The 13215-nt window shown below is 43.3% G+C and overlaps 1 protein-coding gene across 1 annotated transcript; it reads right to left on the reverse strand.

Annotated features, from left to right (window-relative positions):
- Window positions 1–268: 268 nt before the first annotated feature.
- LOC138792582 (keratin, type II cytoskeletal 4-like) lies at window positions 269–5351 on the reverse strand. Its single transcript, XM_069970177.1, has 9 exons — window positions 4714–5351; window positions 4337–4557; window positions 3644–3704; window positions 3281–3376; window positions 2915–3079; window positions 2461–2586; window positions 2130–2350; window positions 1301–1335; window positions 269–1208 (listed from the first exon to the last, which is right to left on the reverse strand). Exons 1-9 carry the CDS (start codon window positions 5260–5262, stop codon window positions 847–849), a joined length of 1836 nt encoding a protein of 611 aa, XP_069826278.1. The 5' UTR covers window positions 5263–5351; the 3' UTR covers window positions 269–846.
- Between the last annotated feature and the right edge of the window lie 7864 nt (window positions 5352–13215).

Raw genomic sequence — 13215 nt, forward strand, 5'->3', positions numbered from 1 at the left:
AAGAATTTTAATACCACACACAACCTGAGGACAGAAGTGGTGCTGTTTTTGAAAATAGTTGTGTTATTTCTAATCCTGGAAAATTCCTTTAACCAATTGATAATATTGATGACAAGTGAATCGTTCACCATTGTGAACTGAACACAACTATAACTAACTATAACTATGCTAATTATAACTATGTTTCATTCTATTATTTAACAGTAACAATATGTGAAATCAAAAAATAATTTGTCATGGTAGAAATTAGAGGCAAACTACAATCCAGTTTAGATCCACATGCAGTTTATTGAAGATATAAAGAAAAGACAAGACATGCAAGCCTGGAGTTGAAAGATCCAGTAATGCATTTACCAGTACTTATATGCAACAAACACCAAGGATCCCTGATGTACATAACTCTAAGAAAAAAGAAAGCAAGAACTTACAGGACTGGCGCTGGCCATGACCTACAGTGTAGTTCAGAAGTCTCAAACAAACTCACCTAGGTATGTTACAGGGATACACACGAGTGCAATTACATTCATACACAGGGAATATAAGGGACACATCACCCTCTAAATGATATGATCGTGATCTTTTGCTTTGACACATACAGTGGTGTTATTGTCTGCAATGCGAATGAATATATTCAGCTATTCAACTGATGAATATGACTTCTCTAAGATGTTAATGTGAAGTATGGAAGATCTACATTAAAGTCAATTGTATCCCTAAGAACAAACAAGGTATGAGCTAGGATGATACAACTGAACATACTAGTGAAGCTTCTTGTATTTGAGCAGAATGCCAAAAGTATAGTGAAGTGGTGAAGGGTAGTGACTAGCGCTAGGGCAAAGGAACATCTTAATATGTTTTTTTCACTGAGGACGAAGATGTTGTTGAAACGGCCTCCGTGTTTCTGCCTCCAGAACGGCTGTAACTGCTGCTTCCTTGAGAGGCACCATATTGCCCGCTGCTGGAACCATGTTGCGCACTGCTGGATCCATATTGACCACTGCTGGATCCATATTGACCACTGCTGGATCCATATTGACCACTGCTGGATCCATATTGACCACGGCTGGCACCTCCATATGAGCTGCTGCCTCCTCCAACGCCATATCCACTTCCTCCACCTATTCCATATCCACCTCCTGCAGCAGCACCACCATATCCTCCTGCTCCTCCAGCTGCAGACATAGTTGAGGAACCTCCACTGACAACAGCTAGGTTAAGAAATAGCAAGTATTAATTATATGTCAAACATTACTGACACAATAATCGTATTACTTTCATTATAGTGAAGAGCTATACTTACAGATGCTGACATTGTTGACTATTTGTCCAGACATTCTGAAAGAAAACCAAAAAGATGGGATTGTTCATTTTTTATACAACGTTTAGATTATTATTATTACTATTACATTTTGAGGCTATGTTCACACTATGTATGTGTGCGGCTGTATTTTTTATGCGGCGTGAAATGTGCGGCTGAAACTACGGCCGTGGGAAAAAATAGACATGCGGCTGAAAACATACGGTCATTTACTTGGAAATCTGGTTCAACTAAGAATAACAAATAAAATCTTTAGAAAGTGATGCAAACACCCCTGGATGCATCTGGGAAAGCAGGGAAACCGTTTACAGCAATCGCTATTACCAGGGTTTGCGATCCTCTGCAGTAATGCCGATGCCTCTCATGGTTAATATATTTAATTAATAAAATACATTTTCTTTGTAATAAAGTCCCTTTCGTTGTTCAATAATTTAATTTAAACGAATTCATCATTTTGCAATTAAATCTACTGTTAAAATAAATAAATATATATATAAATAAATGTATATTTATATATATATTTGTTTTTTGACAGTATATTTATTTGCACAATGATGGATTAATTTAAATTAAATTATTGAACAACAAAACTGATTTTATTACAACAAAAATGTGTTTTATTAATTAAATATAAATTATTACCCAACCCAATGATCAATGATAAAAATGGTACAGCAGGTATACTTGGTGTTGTCCTATGATAAAAATAGGGGGGACCTGGTCCACCAGCCGTTTGACAGCAAAAAGGGTGGGAAGAGCCATAGTTTTAGATAAATCTTACCAGTTAAAAATATTAATGATATGAGCTAACCTTTCCTCTTCTCCTTCCAGCATGAATCTGTAGGTGGCAATTTCAACATCAAGAGCAAGTTTGACGTTCATGAGCTCCTGGTAGTCACGCAGTTGACGGGCTAGGTCTTCTTTGGCCTTTTGCAAGGCAGCTTCAAGTTCAGCCAACTTCTCTCTAGCATCTTTCAGAGCAAGTTCACCACGTTCCTCAGCTTCAGTAATGGATGACTGGCAAGCTGCAATCTGTTGAAATAATTTTCCATTATTTTCTTGATTCCCCAAATAATTACCAATCTTGTATTAAGTAAAAGTCAGCCATTTTTATCAATTGATTTGTGACCCACTAGGCCTACCTGCTTCTTGATACTCTCAATCTCAGACCTCAGCCTCTGGATCAAACGGTTAAGTTCTGAAATCTCACTCTTGGTGTTCATCAAGCTGTCACCTTGCTTTCCAGCGGCAGCTTGCAACTGCTTGTACTAATAGGAAAAGAGAACATCTTAACACCAGGAGCATGTCACATTTTATCTTGGCTTAATATAATAAATGTTATAGTGAAGGTATTGAATGCACAGGCATCGATCTTCATGAGTGGATGTTATGCAATAGGAGCTTCCATAGACTAATAATAAGGATGGGAGTAAATATTAATATAATAAATATGTATTTATTTTAATATTTCACAATACACTGCCTAGGTTTCGACTTGCAATGGCAATCTATCTATAAGGAGTATTGGGTGTGGTCTAATTATATGTGACGATTTGTGTTTCTCTATGCATACGTTAACAGGTGGAGGACACTAACCTTGTTGTCATATAATGCTTCTGCTTCTGCTCTGCTTCTCTGTGCAATCTGTTCATATTGATTCTTAATCTCATCAATGATGTTGTGTAGGTCCAGGTTCCGGTTGTTATCCATGGACAGAACAACAGAGGTGTCACCAACTGATGCTTGTGTTTGTGAGAGCTCCTGCAGACCATGCAAAGAATAATTCATACAGTCAAAGGATAAAATTCTAAACTACAAAAGAGTGTTCAAATCAATGTTATGCCATTTAAAATGATAAATTTGTAAAAAAAAAAAAAAAAATACTATTTGTTTTAGCCAGATTTAGATTTCTTTTAATATTTAACCATTTAACAGGAAAAGAAATTATAACAGAAAACTCACTGCATCATATAGGGCTCTCAGGAAGTTCAGTTCTTCTGTCAGGCCATCAACCTTGCATTCCAGATCTACCTTGTTCATGTATGCAGCGTCTACATCCTGTAATAGAATAACAGTCACTGTAGAATTCAACCATCATCCCGTAATCTTTAGCTTCCATAACTTGTTTCCATTAATACATGGATCCTGCGGCCCTCCAGCTGTTGCAAAACATTAGTTTCCATCATGGCTGGACAGCCGAAACTTTAGCTTTGGCTGTCTAGGCATTATGAGAATTGTAATTTTGCAACAGCTGGAGGGCCAAGATTCTCTATCCCAGGCTTAATACATGAAATAAAACATTGAATTAGCTTGAACACAACTTACCTTCTTAAGCACAACAAACTCATTCTCTGCTGCAGTGCGCTTGTTGATTTCATCTTCATATCTGTAGAAGATACCAATATAATGTAAAAAGGCAAATCCAAGTTTGCTTTACACAAGTGTTTCGGTAAACATTTGTAATACGGATTAGCAAAACATATGTAAAAAGATGAAATTAGAGCAGTAGGTGACCACTGGATAGTCAGTAATCCATCAGTACGCAGGAAGTTGAACTGCATAAGAATGACATTCTGAAAAATGGCTACAATACATATATACTGATGCAATACTGGTCACATAGTGGATGAAAGTAGTTCCTATTGTATTTGTTAAAATTTAAATGTTATAAGTTATATGCTTATGTGAATAGACAAATGGATTAACATTCGCTGTGTGTTATAAAGCTAACTCCTACTTCTACATGAAACTATGGATCAACTACATATACACAATACAGATTATTTTCTTACAAGGTGTTCCAGTTTTGTTTCCATATTTTAAGTTGTTCATTTTCCACCCATATATGTAAAAAAAATTTTTGTCAAAAGTTTTTTTTATGGTACTGTTTTTGTAAAGATCCTAAAATATGGATGTAAAAAAAATGGAAAAACATGCACATGTGAACTATGCAGAAAGAGAGCTTCTTTTTAAGTAACATGGAAATCATCAAAAGTGTAAGCTACAATGCCATCATACTTTTTCTTGTAGTCCTCCACCATTTCTTGCATGTTCTTCAGTTCATTCTCTAGACGGCTCCTCTCGCTTACTATACTGTCGAGCTGTTTCTTCAAGCTGCTAATAAAGTTTTCAAAAAGGGGTTCTAAGTTGTTCCTTTTGGTAACTCCCTTTGATCCTTGTTCTTGTAAGAGACGCCATTTTGTTTCTAATACCTGGTTTTGCTGTTCCAAGAATCTAACCTACAAATGAAATGGAAGGCAAGCTTATACTTTGATACCATCATGTCAAAAACATTGTTGTTATGCACAATTATATTCAAAGCACTGTCTATAATATCCATATATAGTTATGTATTACACTGATTCATTTTTATCTGTAGCTTTCTTAAGTCTTACCTTGTCAATGAATGTTGCAAATTTGTTGTTGAGGACTTTAATCTGTTCCCTTTCTTCAGTTTTTACTTTTTGAATGGCTGGGTCTATTTCTACATTAAGTGGTTGCAAAAGGCTTTGGTTGATGGTGACTTCCTGGATTCCACCAGGTGGGCAAACAGGGAAAGGATGGTCAGCTCCAGGTCCGCCAAATCCTCCAGGGCCTCCACCAAATCCTCCTGCACCAAACCCTCCTGCTCCCCCACCGAATCCCGCACCACCACCGAATCCTCCTGCACCAGCACCGAATCCTCCTGCACCAGCACCGAATCCTCCTGCACCACCACCAAATCCACCTGCACCACCACCAAAGCCTCCTGCACCACCACCATATCCTCCCCCAACTCGAGTGCTGCTTGCGCTAATCGAAATTCTCTTATTTCCTCCAAGAAATAGACTTCTTGATCCAAAGCCAGAAGTACGAGAGCCACCCGATCTTCCTCCGCCAACTGAGCAGGAGCTAAAGCCCTTGCTTCCACCACCACCACTTTTAATATTTTGCATGTAAGCCATAATGGATTCTGAAAAAATGAAGTTGAAAGGGAACAAAGAGAACAGGTAAGGTGAAGGAGTGTGGGCCCCTTTGCGTTCAGAGACAGTAGTCTCCCTTTTTATCTGTTTGAAATGTTGGGCTTGGTTGCATGGGTGTCAAAAGACCAGTTTAATGCAATAGTGGGTTTGGCAAAGCTGGCAACCACCCATCAATCTGCTTAACTGATCACACCTATGGAAAATATTGCTTTGCTTGCACTGCTCAATCTCAGTAATCTATTTTCTGTATCTGACTATGTGAATGCTTATATCAAGAAATTGTACAGTATATTAATATTCTTATACTACATAAAGGAATAAGCCCCAAGGGTTTCAATGCCATATTCTCACGATCATTAAACATAATTTTCAATTGGATTTTAACATACAGTTGAACATAATGAGTAAAGCAAGACACCTGTATTTAGGACACTTACATACTAATGAGATTAATGTTAATTATCCAGACGTTTATGTAATAACTTGCATTAATCTAATATGTCTACAGTAGGGATGAGCGAACCGAACTTTCAAAAAGTTTGTGACGAAGTTCGTTAAAATCGCAACGACGTCGCAAAACTGTACTTTAATCAGAGAATAGAAAAGGCTACAAGGGATTTTTACTCCTATAATCCTTTGTATACTGTTATTATGTGAATATCAAGGTGTGTGACGTCACTCCAGGAACAGGAAGTGCCTGAGCGTCCATGTTCTTTCTCATTGTGTGTCTAGACTGCAGAGAGAGAGAAGGTGTACGTTAGGCAGAGAGGGAAAACACATAGATTACATATCAAAACAACTGGATAAGTACAGGGAGAGATAGAGAAGGAGTATATATTGTTTGTGACAGAAGCCGGAGAGAGAAAGATAAAAAAAAAAAATCGCAAGATACAGGGAAAGCTTGATAAGCTCATACATAGTGAAAGAGGCTGAGAAATCAAGAGTTAGGTAGAGAGAGGGAGAGATAGCCATCTAACTCAAAAATCGTGATATCTAGGGAGAGATAGGGAGATAAAAAAAAGAAATAGGGAGAGAAAAGTGAGAAGAATCACTCAGGAGTCAGGACACGTAGCATTGAACCAGCTACTGTTCCGTGACAGAGAGGAGACGCTAGACGTCTGTTTGTTGTAGGTGACGCTAAGTCAGCGCCTCACAAAAGCTGTCCGTTTGTGCTCTGCTGGTTGCCGTTAACCCCGGCTAGCTGCCCGCAACCCAAAAAGTTTTTCAAAAACCTTAAAAAAAAAAAATTGGTTTGTTTGTTATCAGCTGTTCTAGGCGACGCTAAGTCAGCGCCTCACAAAAGCTGTCCGATTGTGCTCTGCTGGTTGCCGTTAACCCCGGCTAGCTGCCCACAACCAAAAAAGTTTAAAAAAAACCCTTAAAAAAAAAAAATTGGTTTGCTTGTTATCAGCTGTTCTAGGTGACGCTAAGTCAGCGCCTCACAAAAGCTGTCCGTTTGTGCTCTTCTGGTTGCCGTCAAACCTCTCTAGCCACCCGCAACCAAAAAAGTAAAAAAAAACCTTAAAAAAAAAATAAAAAAAAGTTTGTTTTTGTTTGTTTGTTTGTGATCAGCTGTTCTCTTTGAGGCAAAGTCAGCGCCCCACAAAAGCTGTCCGTTTGTACTCTGCTGGTTGCCGTCAAACCCCTCTAGCCACCCGCAACCAAAAAAGTTTAAAAAAAAAACTTAAAAAAAAAAAAAAAAAAGTTGGTTTGTTTGTTTGTTTGTGATCAGCTGTTCTATTTGAGGCGAAGTCAGCGCCCCACAAAAGCTGTCCGTTTGTGCTCTGCTGGTTGCCCTCAAACCCCTCTAGCCACCGGCAACCAAAAAAGTAAAAAAAAAAAAACCTTCAATAAAAATAAAAAGTTTGTTTGTTTGTTTGTTTGTGATCAGCTGTTCTATTTGAGGCGAAGTTAGCGCCCCACAAAAGCTGTCTGTTTGTGCTCTGCTGGTTGCCGTCAAACCCCTCTAGCCACCCGCAACCAAAAAAGTAAAAAAAAAAAAACTTAAAAAAAATAAAAAAAGTTGGTTTGTTTGTTTGTTTGTGATCAGCTGTTCTATTTGAGGCGAAGTTAGCGCCCCACAAAAGCTGTCTGTTTGTGCTCTGCTGGTTGCCGTCAAACCCCTCTAGCCACCCGCAACCAAAAAAGTAAAAAAAAAAAAACTTAAAAAAAATAAAAAAAGTTGGTTTGTTTGTTTGTTTGTGATCAGCTGTTCTATTTGAGGCGAAGTCAGCGCCCCACAAAAGCTGTCCGTTTGTGCTCTGCTGGTTGCCGTCAAACCCCTCTAGCCACCCGCAACCAAAAAAAGTTAAAAAAAAACCTTAAAAAATTTTTTAAAAAAGTTTGTTTGTTTGTTTGTTTGTTTGTGATCAGCTTGTTGTATTTGAGGCGAAGTCAGCGCCCCACAAAAGCTGTCTGTTTGTGCTCTGCTGGTTGCCGTCAAACACCTCTAGCCACCCGCAACCAAAAAAGTTAAAAATAAAAAAAAAAATTTTTTGGGGGGGGATAACCTGTAAATTTCTCCTTTGCTGGGTGCCTCCAACCCACAAAGCAATAGTCACTGAAAATTTGTGCCTTCTGCCCAATAGATTATTTATTTTTCAAAATTTACACCAACCAAAGAACTATGTCCAAGCGTCCTACTTCCAGCACTTCCCAGGCAAGGACTGCAACGGCAGGCGGTGAGGATAGGAGAAGTGGCAGCACCAGGCCCAGCGGCAGCTGGGGCAACAGGCGTGGCAGCATGGTGCAGCTACCCCAGACACCCAGTGGTTCTGTAAGAACCACACAGCCAGCGGTTCTAGATTGGCTTACCCAATCCTCCACTTCCACCGCCCAAAGCTCCCAAACGAGGTCGGCTGGATCATCCGACACCACTCTTACATGGGAGGGTCAGCGATAGTCCTCTGCCCCGTCCCCTGTTATGACTATGCCACCCACCTCTGGGGCACCTTCTGCCAGGGAACTGTTGGCAAATCTTGATCTGCCTTTGGATTCTCTACCACTTTTTAGTGATGATGAGGAAGAGGATGAGGTAGTCCACCAAAGGCAGCAGGTGGAACGTGCAGAGACTGCAGAGGAGGTGGTTGCTGTAAGCCAGGGAGGGGCATCCAGTGCCACACCTGAGATCCTGTCCCAGCCATTGGAGGACAGTAGCAGTGGTGGTGATGATGATGTCGCCGATCGGACATGGCGCCCCCAAGCACCATTATCCTCAGTGTCATCAGGGGAGGAAAGTGAGGTGCTACCGAAGCAGCAACATCCCACTGCTGCAAGGAAGCGAGGCACAAGAGGGAGGGGTAGAAGACAATCTACCAGGCAGAGTCCATTACCTCCAAGCCTTGGTCCTGAGAGGGGACCCTCAGGCTGCAGTGGCAGCCAACAGGCCGCAAGACCCCCCGTGGCTGGCAGCAAACCACGGTCCTCTGTCGTCTGGCAGTTCTTTCGGCTGGGGACAGATAAGCACATCGCTCTGTGCCTGCTGTGCAACGAGAGGGTCAGTCGTGGCAGGGGTGATAATCTTGGGACAACATCCATGAGGAAGCACAAGGAAAGGCAACACCAACAGGCCTGGAAAAAACGTGACCCCAATACCACCTCCTGTCAGAATGCACCATACACTGCAAATCCCATCATGCAGCAGCCTCGTCAGCCTCAGTTGCCAGCAGCAGCACAGTCTCACTGCCATGTACACCCCTAATGAGGCAGCAATCCCTGACCGAGAAACTGTCCGGACACCTGGTTAAGCTGCTGGTGCTTTAGTCCCTGCCATTTAATCTTGTGGACTCCCAGCCTTTCAGGGATTTCGTGGCGTGTGCGCACCCCAGATGGCGAGTCCCCAGCCGCCACTACTTCTCGAGCAAAGCTGTCCCATCACTGCACAGTTATGTGAAGAGAAAGGTTGGCGACTCATTGGGACTCTCGGTGTCCAAGACCAAGAGTGCTGATGTCTGGTCCTCTAATTATGGGCAAGGCCAGTACATGGCAGTTACTGCCCATTGGGTCAACATCCTCCCAGGAGACCATCAGGAACTTGGCCTATTCTTGCCACTGTCACCTCCACGGTGCTTTAGGGGGCCAGCAGCGGGTAGCACAAGTTCTGCCTCCACCACCACTGCAGTCCAACTTGACCCAGTGTCTTACCACCGATGTCAGGCCCGCCGCTCTCAGGCTGTCCTCTATTTGGTGAGCCTAGGTCAACGAAGTTACAGTGGGCAGGAGCTCCTCCGGACCATCAGGGAGGAGATAGCTGAATGGCTGACCCCACGTCGACTAACGGTGGGAAGTGTCGTAGCGGACAACGGGAGGAACATTGTCTCTGCAGTTCAGCGGGGAGGCTGACTCATACACCTTGTATGGCACATGTGATCAACCTCATAGTGCAGAGGTTTCTCCGATCATTTCATGCACTACATGACCTTCTGAGGATGTCACGTAGAGTGTGCAAACATTTCAGCCACTCCTACGCTGCAAGGAACACCCTGCTCAGAATACAGAGACAGCGCGGTATGCCCCAACATCGGCTAATCTACGACGTGCCAACCCGCTGGAATTCTGCCCTCACTATGCTCGACCGCCTGTACGAGCAAAGGTCAGCCGTAACAGACTACCTCATGGGGCAATCAGGCAGCTTTACGCCACACTGCGACTTCCAAGTAACACACTGGCAGTTAATGCGGGAAGTCTGCCAATTGTTGATCCCTTTTGAGGACGCGACTCTCTTTGTGAGCAGGCAGGACTATGGGATCAACGACATTATCCCACTCCTCCATGTTCTGGAAAGTGCGCTGAGCAACATCATCAGCGAGGATTCCCAGGCCACAACTCCAAGGCTGAACATCGCCTTGAGCCCAGAGCTGGATGAAGTGCAGATGGAGGTTGAGGCGGAGGAAGATGTCTACGCCCAGCCATTCCGCACACCGCCACCTGGCTTCTCTGCCTCTCCATCACAGGAGGAGATATAGGATGAGGTGGTAGAGGAAGAGGAGGAAGACCCCAGCAGACCCTGGAACTACACCGAGGACAGTGTAGAGGAGAGGCGGTCATTGTCCTTGGTGCAGATGGCAAGGTGTCTGCGGGAGTGTCTGCAGAATGATAGCCGGATTGTGGACATCCGCCAGAGGGACCAATACTGGCTGGCCACCCTGGCTCGCCATCACAGAGGGAGGCTAAACTGGTGTACTACAGGGACATGCTCACCAGTCAGTTGGTCTCAACTTACCTGCGAGACCAGCCAGGTTCCCAGACAACATCCTCTGGGGGGGAACCAGCACGCTCCACTCCCACCACCACTAGTGGAGGCATCAGAAGTCGCTACAGCCTGCAAGCCCTCATGAGCGATTTCATGCAGCCAGCTGGTGAAGAAAGGACACAGCACCGGATTCATGGCATGGACCAGCATGAGCTCAGCCACCAGGTCACTGCCTACCTTGATTCTACCCTGCCTTAAAGTGTCACCGACCCCATGCAGTACTGGGCAGAAAAACTTGAGATTTGCCCTCAATTGGCAGAGTTTGCCTTGGCTCTGCTGTCCTGCCCAGCCAGTAGTGTGGCGTCAGAGAGGGTATTTAGTGCGGCGGGTAACATCATAACACCGCAAAGAACGAGGCTCTCTTGCCACAGTGTGGAGATGCTCACTTTTGTTAAGATGAATCGTGCCTGGATTACATCGGATTATACCACCCCCCTGCCTGATGTGAATGACTAAGTCATCAGTCACCCATCTTGCATGGCAATCCGTGTGTCCAAGAAATTGACCTTGATATCCTAAATATGTGCCCAACGTAAAAATCCGTAATTTAACTTATTAAGTAATGTTCCCCCCTTAGACCCCAACTTAATTCGGATACATTTGAAATAACAGATCCCCATTTCCAAATTTGATGCCCATGGTGTGTTGGCCATTTAACATCTCCACTCCAGAACTGCGAATGTCCGGCCAGCACCCTAGTACTGAATGCCATTTGGTGAACGGTATAAAAAGGCCCTGTGGATTTTACTCAGCAGACCCGCAGCCACATGTGAAGGTACCCATAGGGTGAGGTTTTTTGGGAGTGACAAAAGCGAGGGTGGGAGGTCACTCCCATACCCCATCAGGGTTTTTTCCCCTACCCACTTTAAAAGATAAGTCCAGGCAGTCAATAACTTTCTGTACCCTTACTTGACCCAGAAACTTATTAATTGACCGGATTTATCCTTTAAGCCAGCTGGTGACAGCACTTAAAAAACACAAAAGCATACATCCATTGTATTGGACGCTACACCCGGTTAGGACATCAAACTGGTGTTAAGAAAAAAATATATATATATGTGTATCGCCAACAGCCATAGGCCCAGATTCAACAGGTTTGACACCAGAGTAGTTGCGTCAATTTGTAAAGCAAGTGCCAGTGAGGTGTCAATTTAATGAAAATGGACACGTATTTTTAGTTAATGGAACTGGGGTAAAGCCTTCTTGAATCTGTACCTTTTTAAATGTCCTTTCTTCACCTCATGGATTCTGAGGGTGAGGTTCTTTGTCTATTTTACCGTATCCGTATCCTGCTAGAATATGTGTAATGTTAGAACTCTACATTAACATGTTGTCATGTTTAAAGAATGATTTTTACACACATGCATATCCTTAGCTTCAAACTTTAGTTGTCTGTACTAGGTCCTTCTGGGTCCAAAAGAATACTACTCCTACTAATGCCATCACAGTCAATTGTCTATTTGGAAACATACTGGGTGGAAACTACCTTCTCAACTTGTCTGTTTGTAACAATACTAGCCTGAGAGCCATCAACTGCTGCCTTCTCCTGGTCCTCAACTGGTCTGTTTTAAATAATACTGACATGGAATCAATCAAATGCTGCCTCCTCCTCCTCAAGTATCCGCTCCTCAATAATACTAGCCTGGAATTGATCAACTGCTGCCTCTTCCAGCTGCTCAAGTAGTCTTTTTTTAATTATGCTGGGCTGGAATAGATCAACTGCTGCCTCCTCGTCCTCAATTAGCCTCTGCTCCATAATCCTGGCTTGGAATAGAAAACCTGCTGCTGCCTCCTCCTCAAGTAGCCTCTCCTCGATAATACTGGCCTGGAATCAATCAACCGCTGCCTCCCCCTGCTGCTCAAGTAGTCTGTTTTTAATTATAATGGCCTGTAATCGATCAACTGCTACCTCGTCCTCCTCAACTAGCCTTTCCTCGATTATAATGGTCTGTAATCAATCAACTGCTGCCTCATCCTCCTCAAGTAGCCTCTCATCGATAATACTGGCCTGGAATCAATCAACTGCTGCCTCCTCCTCATATAGCCTCTCCTCCATAATACTGGCCTGGAATCGATCAACTGCTGCCTGCTCCTCAAGTAGCCTCTCCTCAATAATACTGGACTGGAATCAATCAACTGCTGCCTCCTCCTGCTGCTCAACTTGTCTCTTCTCAACAATACTGAACTGAGAGGCGACCAATTTACTGCTGCCTCCTCCTGGTTCTCGACTTGTCTTTTCTCAACAATACTGGCCTGGGTGCAGTCAACTGCTGCCTCCTCCTCCTTAATTAGTCTCTCCTCCATAATACTGGCCTGGAATCAATCAACTGCTGCCTCCTCCTCCTTAATTAGCCTCTCCTCCATAATACTGGCCTGGAATCAATCAACTGCTGCCTCATCTTCGTCAAGTAGCTTCTCCTCCATAATACTGGCCTGGAATCGATCAACTGCTGCCTCATCCTCCTCAAGCAGCCTCTCCTCAATAATACTGGCCTGGAATCGATCAACTGCTGCCTCATCCTCCTCAAGTAGCCTCTTCTCAATAATACTGGCCTGGAATCGATCAACTCCTGCCTCATCCTCCTCAAGTAGCCTCTCCTCGATTATACTGGCCTGGAATCAATCAACTGCTGCCTTCTCCTGCTCTTCTAGTAGTCTCTTTTTAATTATACTGGCCTGTAATC

The sequence above is a fragment of the Dendropsophus ebraccatus genome, chromosome 5 (assembly GCF_027789765.1).
Source record: "Dendropsophus ebraccatus isolate aDenEbr1 chromosome 5, aDenEbr1.pat, whole genome shotgun sequence".
NCBI lineage: Eukaryota > Metazoa > Chordata > Amphibia > Anura > Hylidae > Dendropsophus > Dendropsophus ebraccatus.

Coding starts and splice junctions, on each gene's coding strand:
- LOC138792582 (XM_069970177.1), bottom strand. CDS start 5,262: ATGGCTTACATGCAAAATATTAAAAGTGGTGGTGGTGGAAGCAAGGGC. Junction 2,351..2,460: donor TTGAGAGTATCAAGAAGCAG/GTAGGCCTAGTG, acceptor TTATTTCAACAG/ATTGCAGCTTGCCAGTCATC. Junction 1,209..1,300: donor AGTCAACAATGTCAGCATCT/GTAAGTATAGCT, acceptor TTCTTAACCTAG/CTGTTGTCAGTGGAGGTTCC.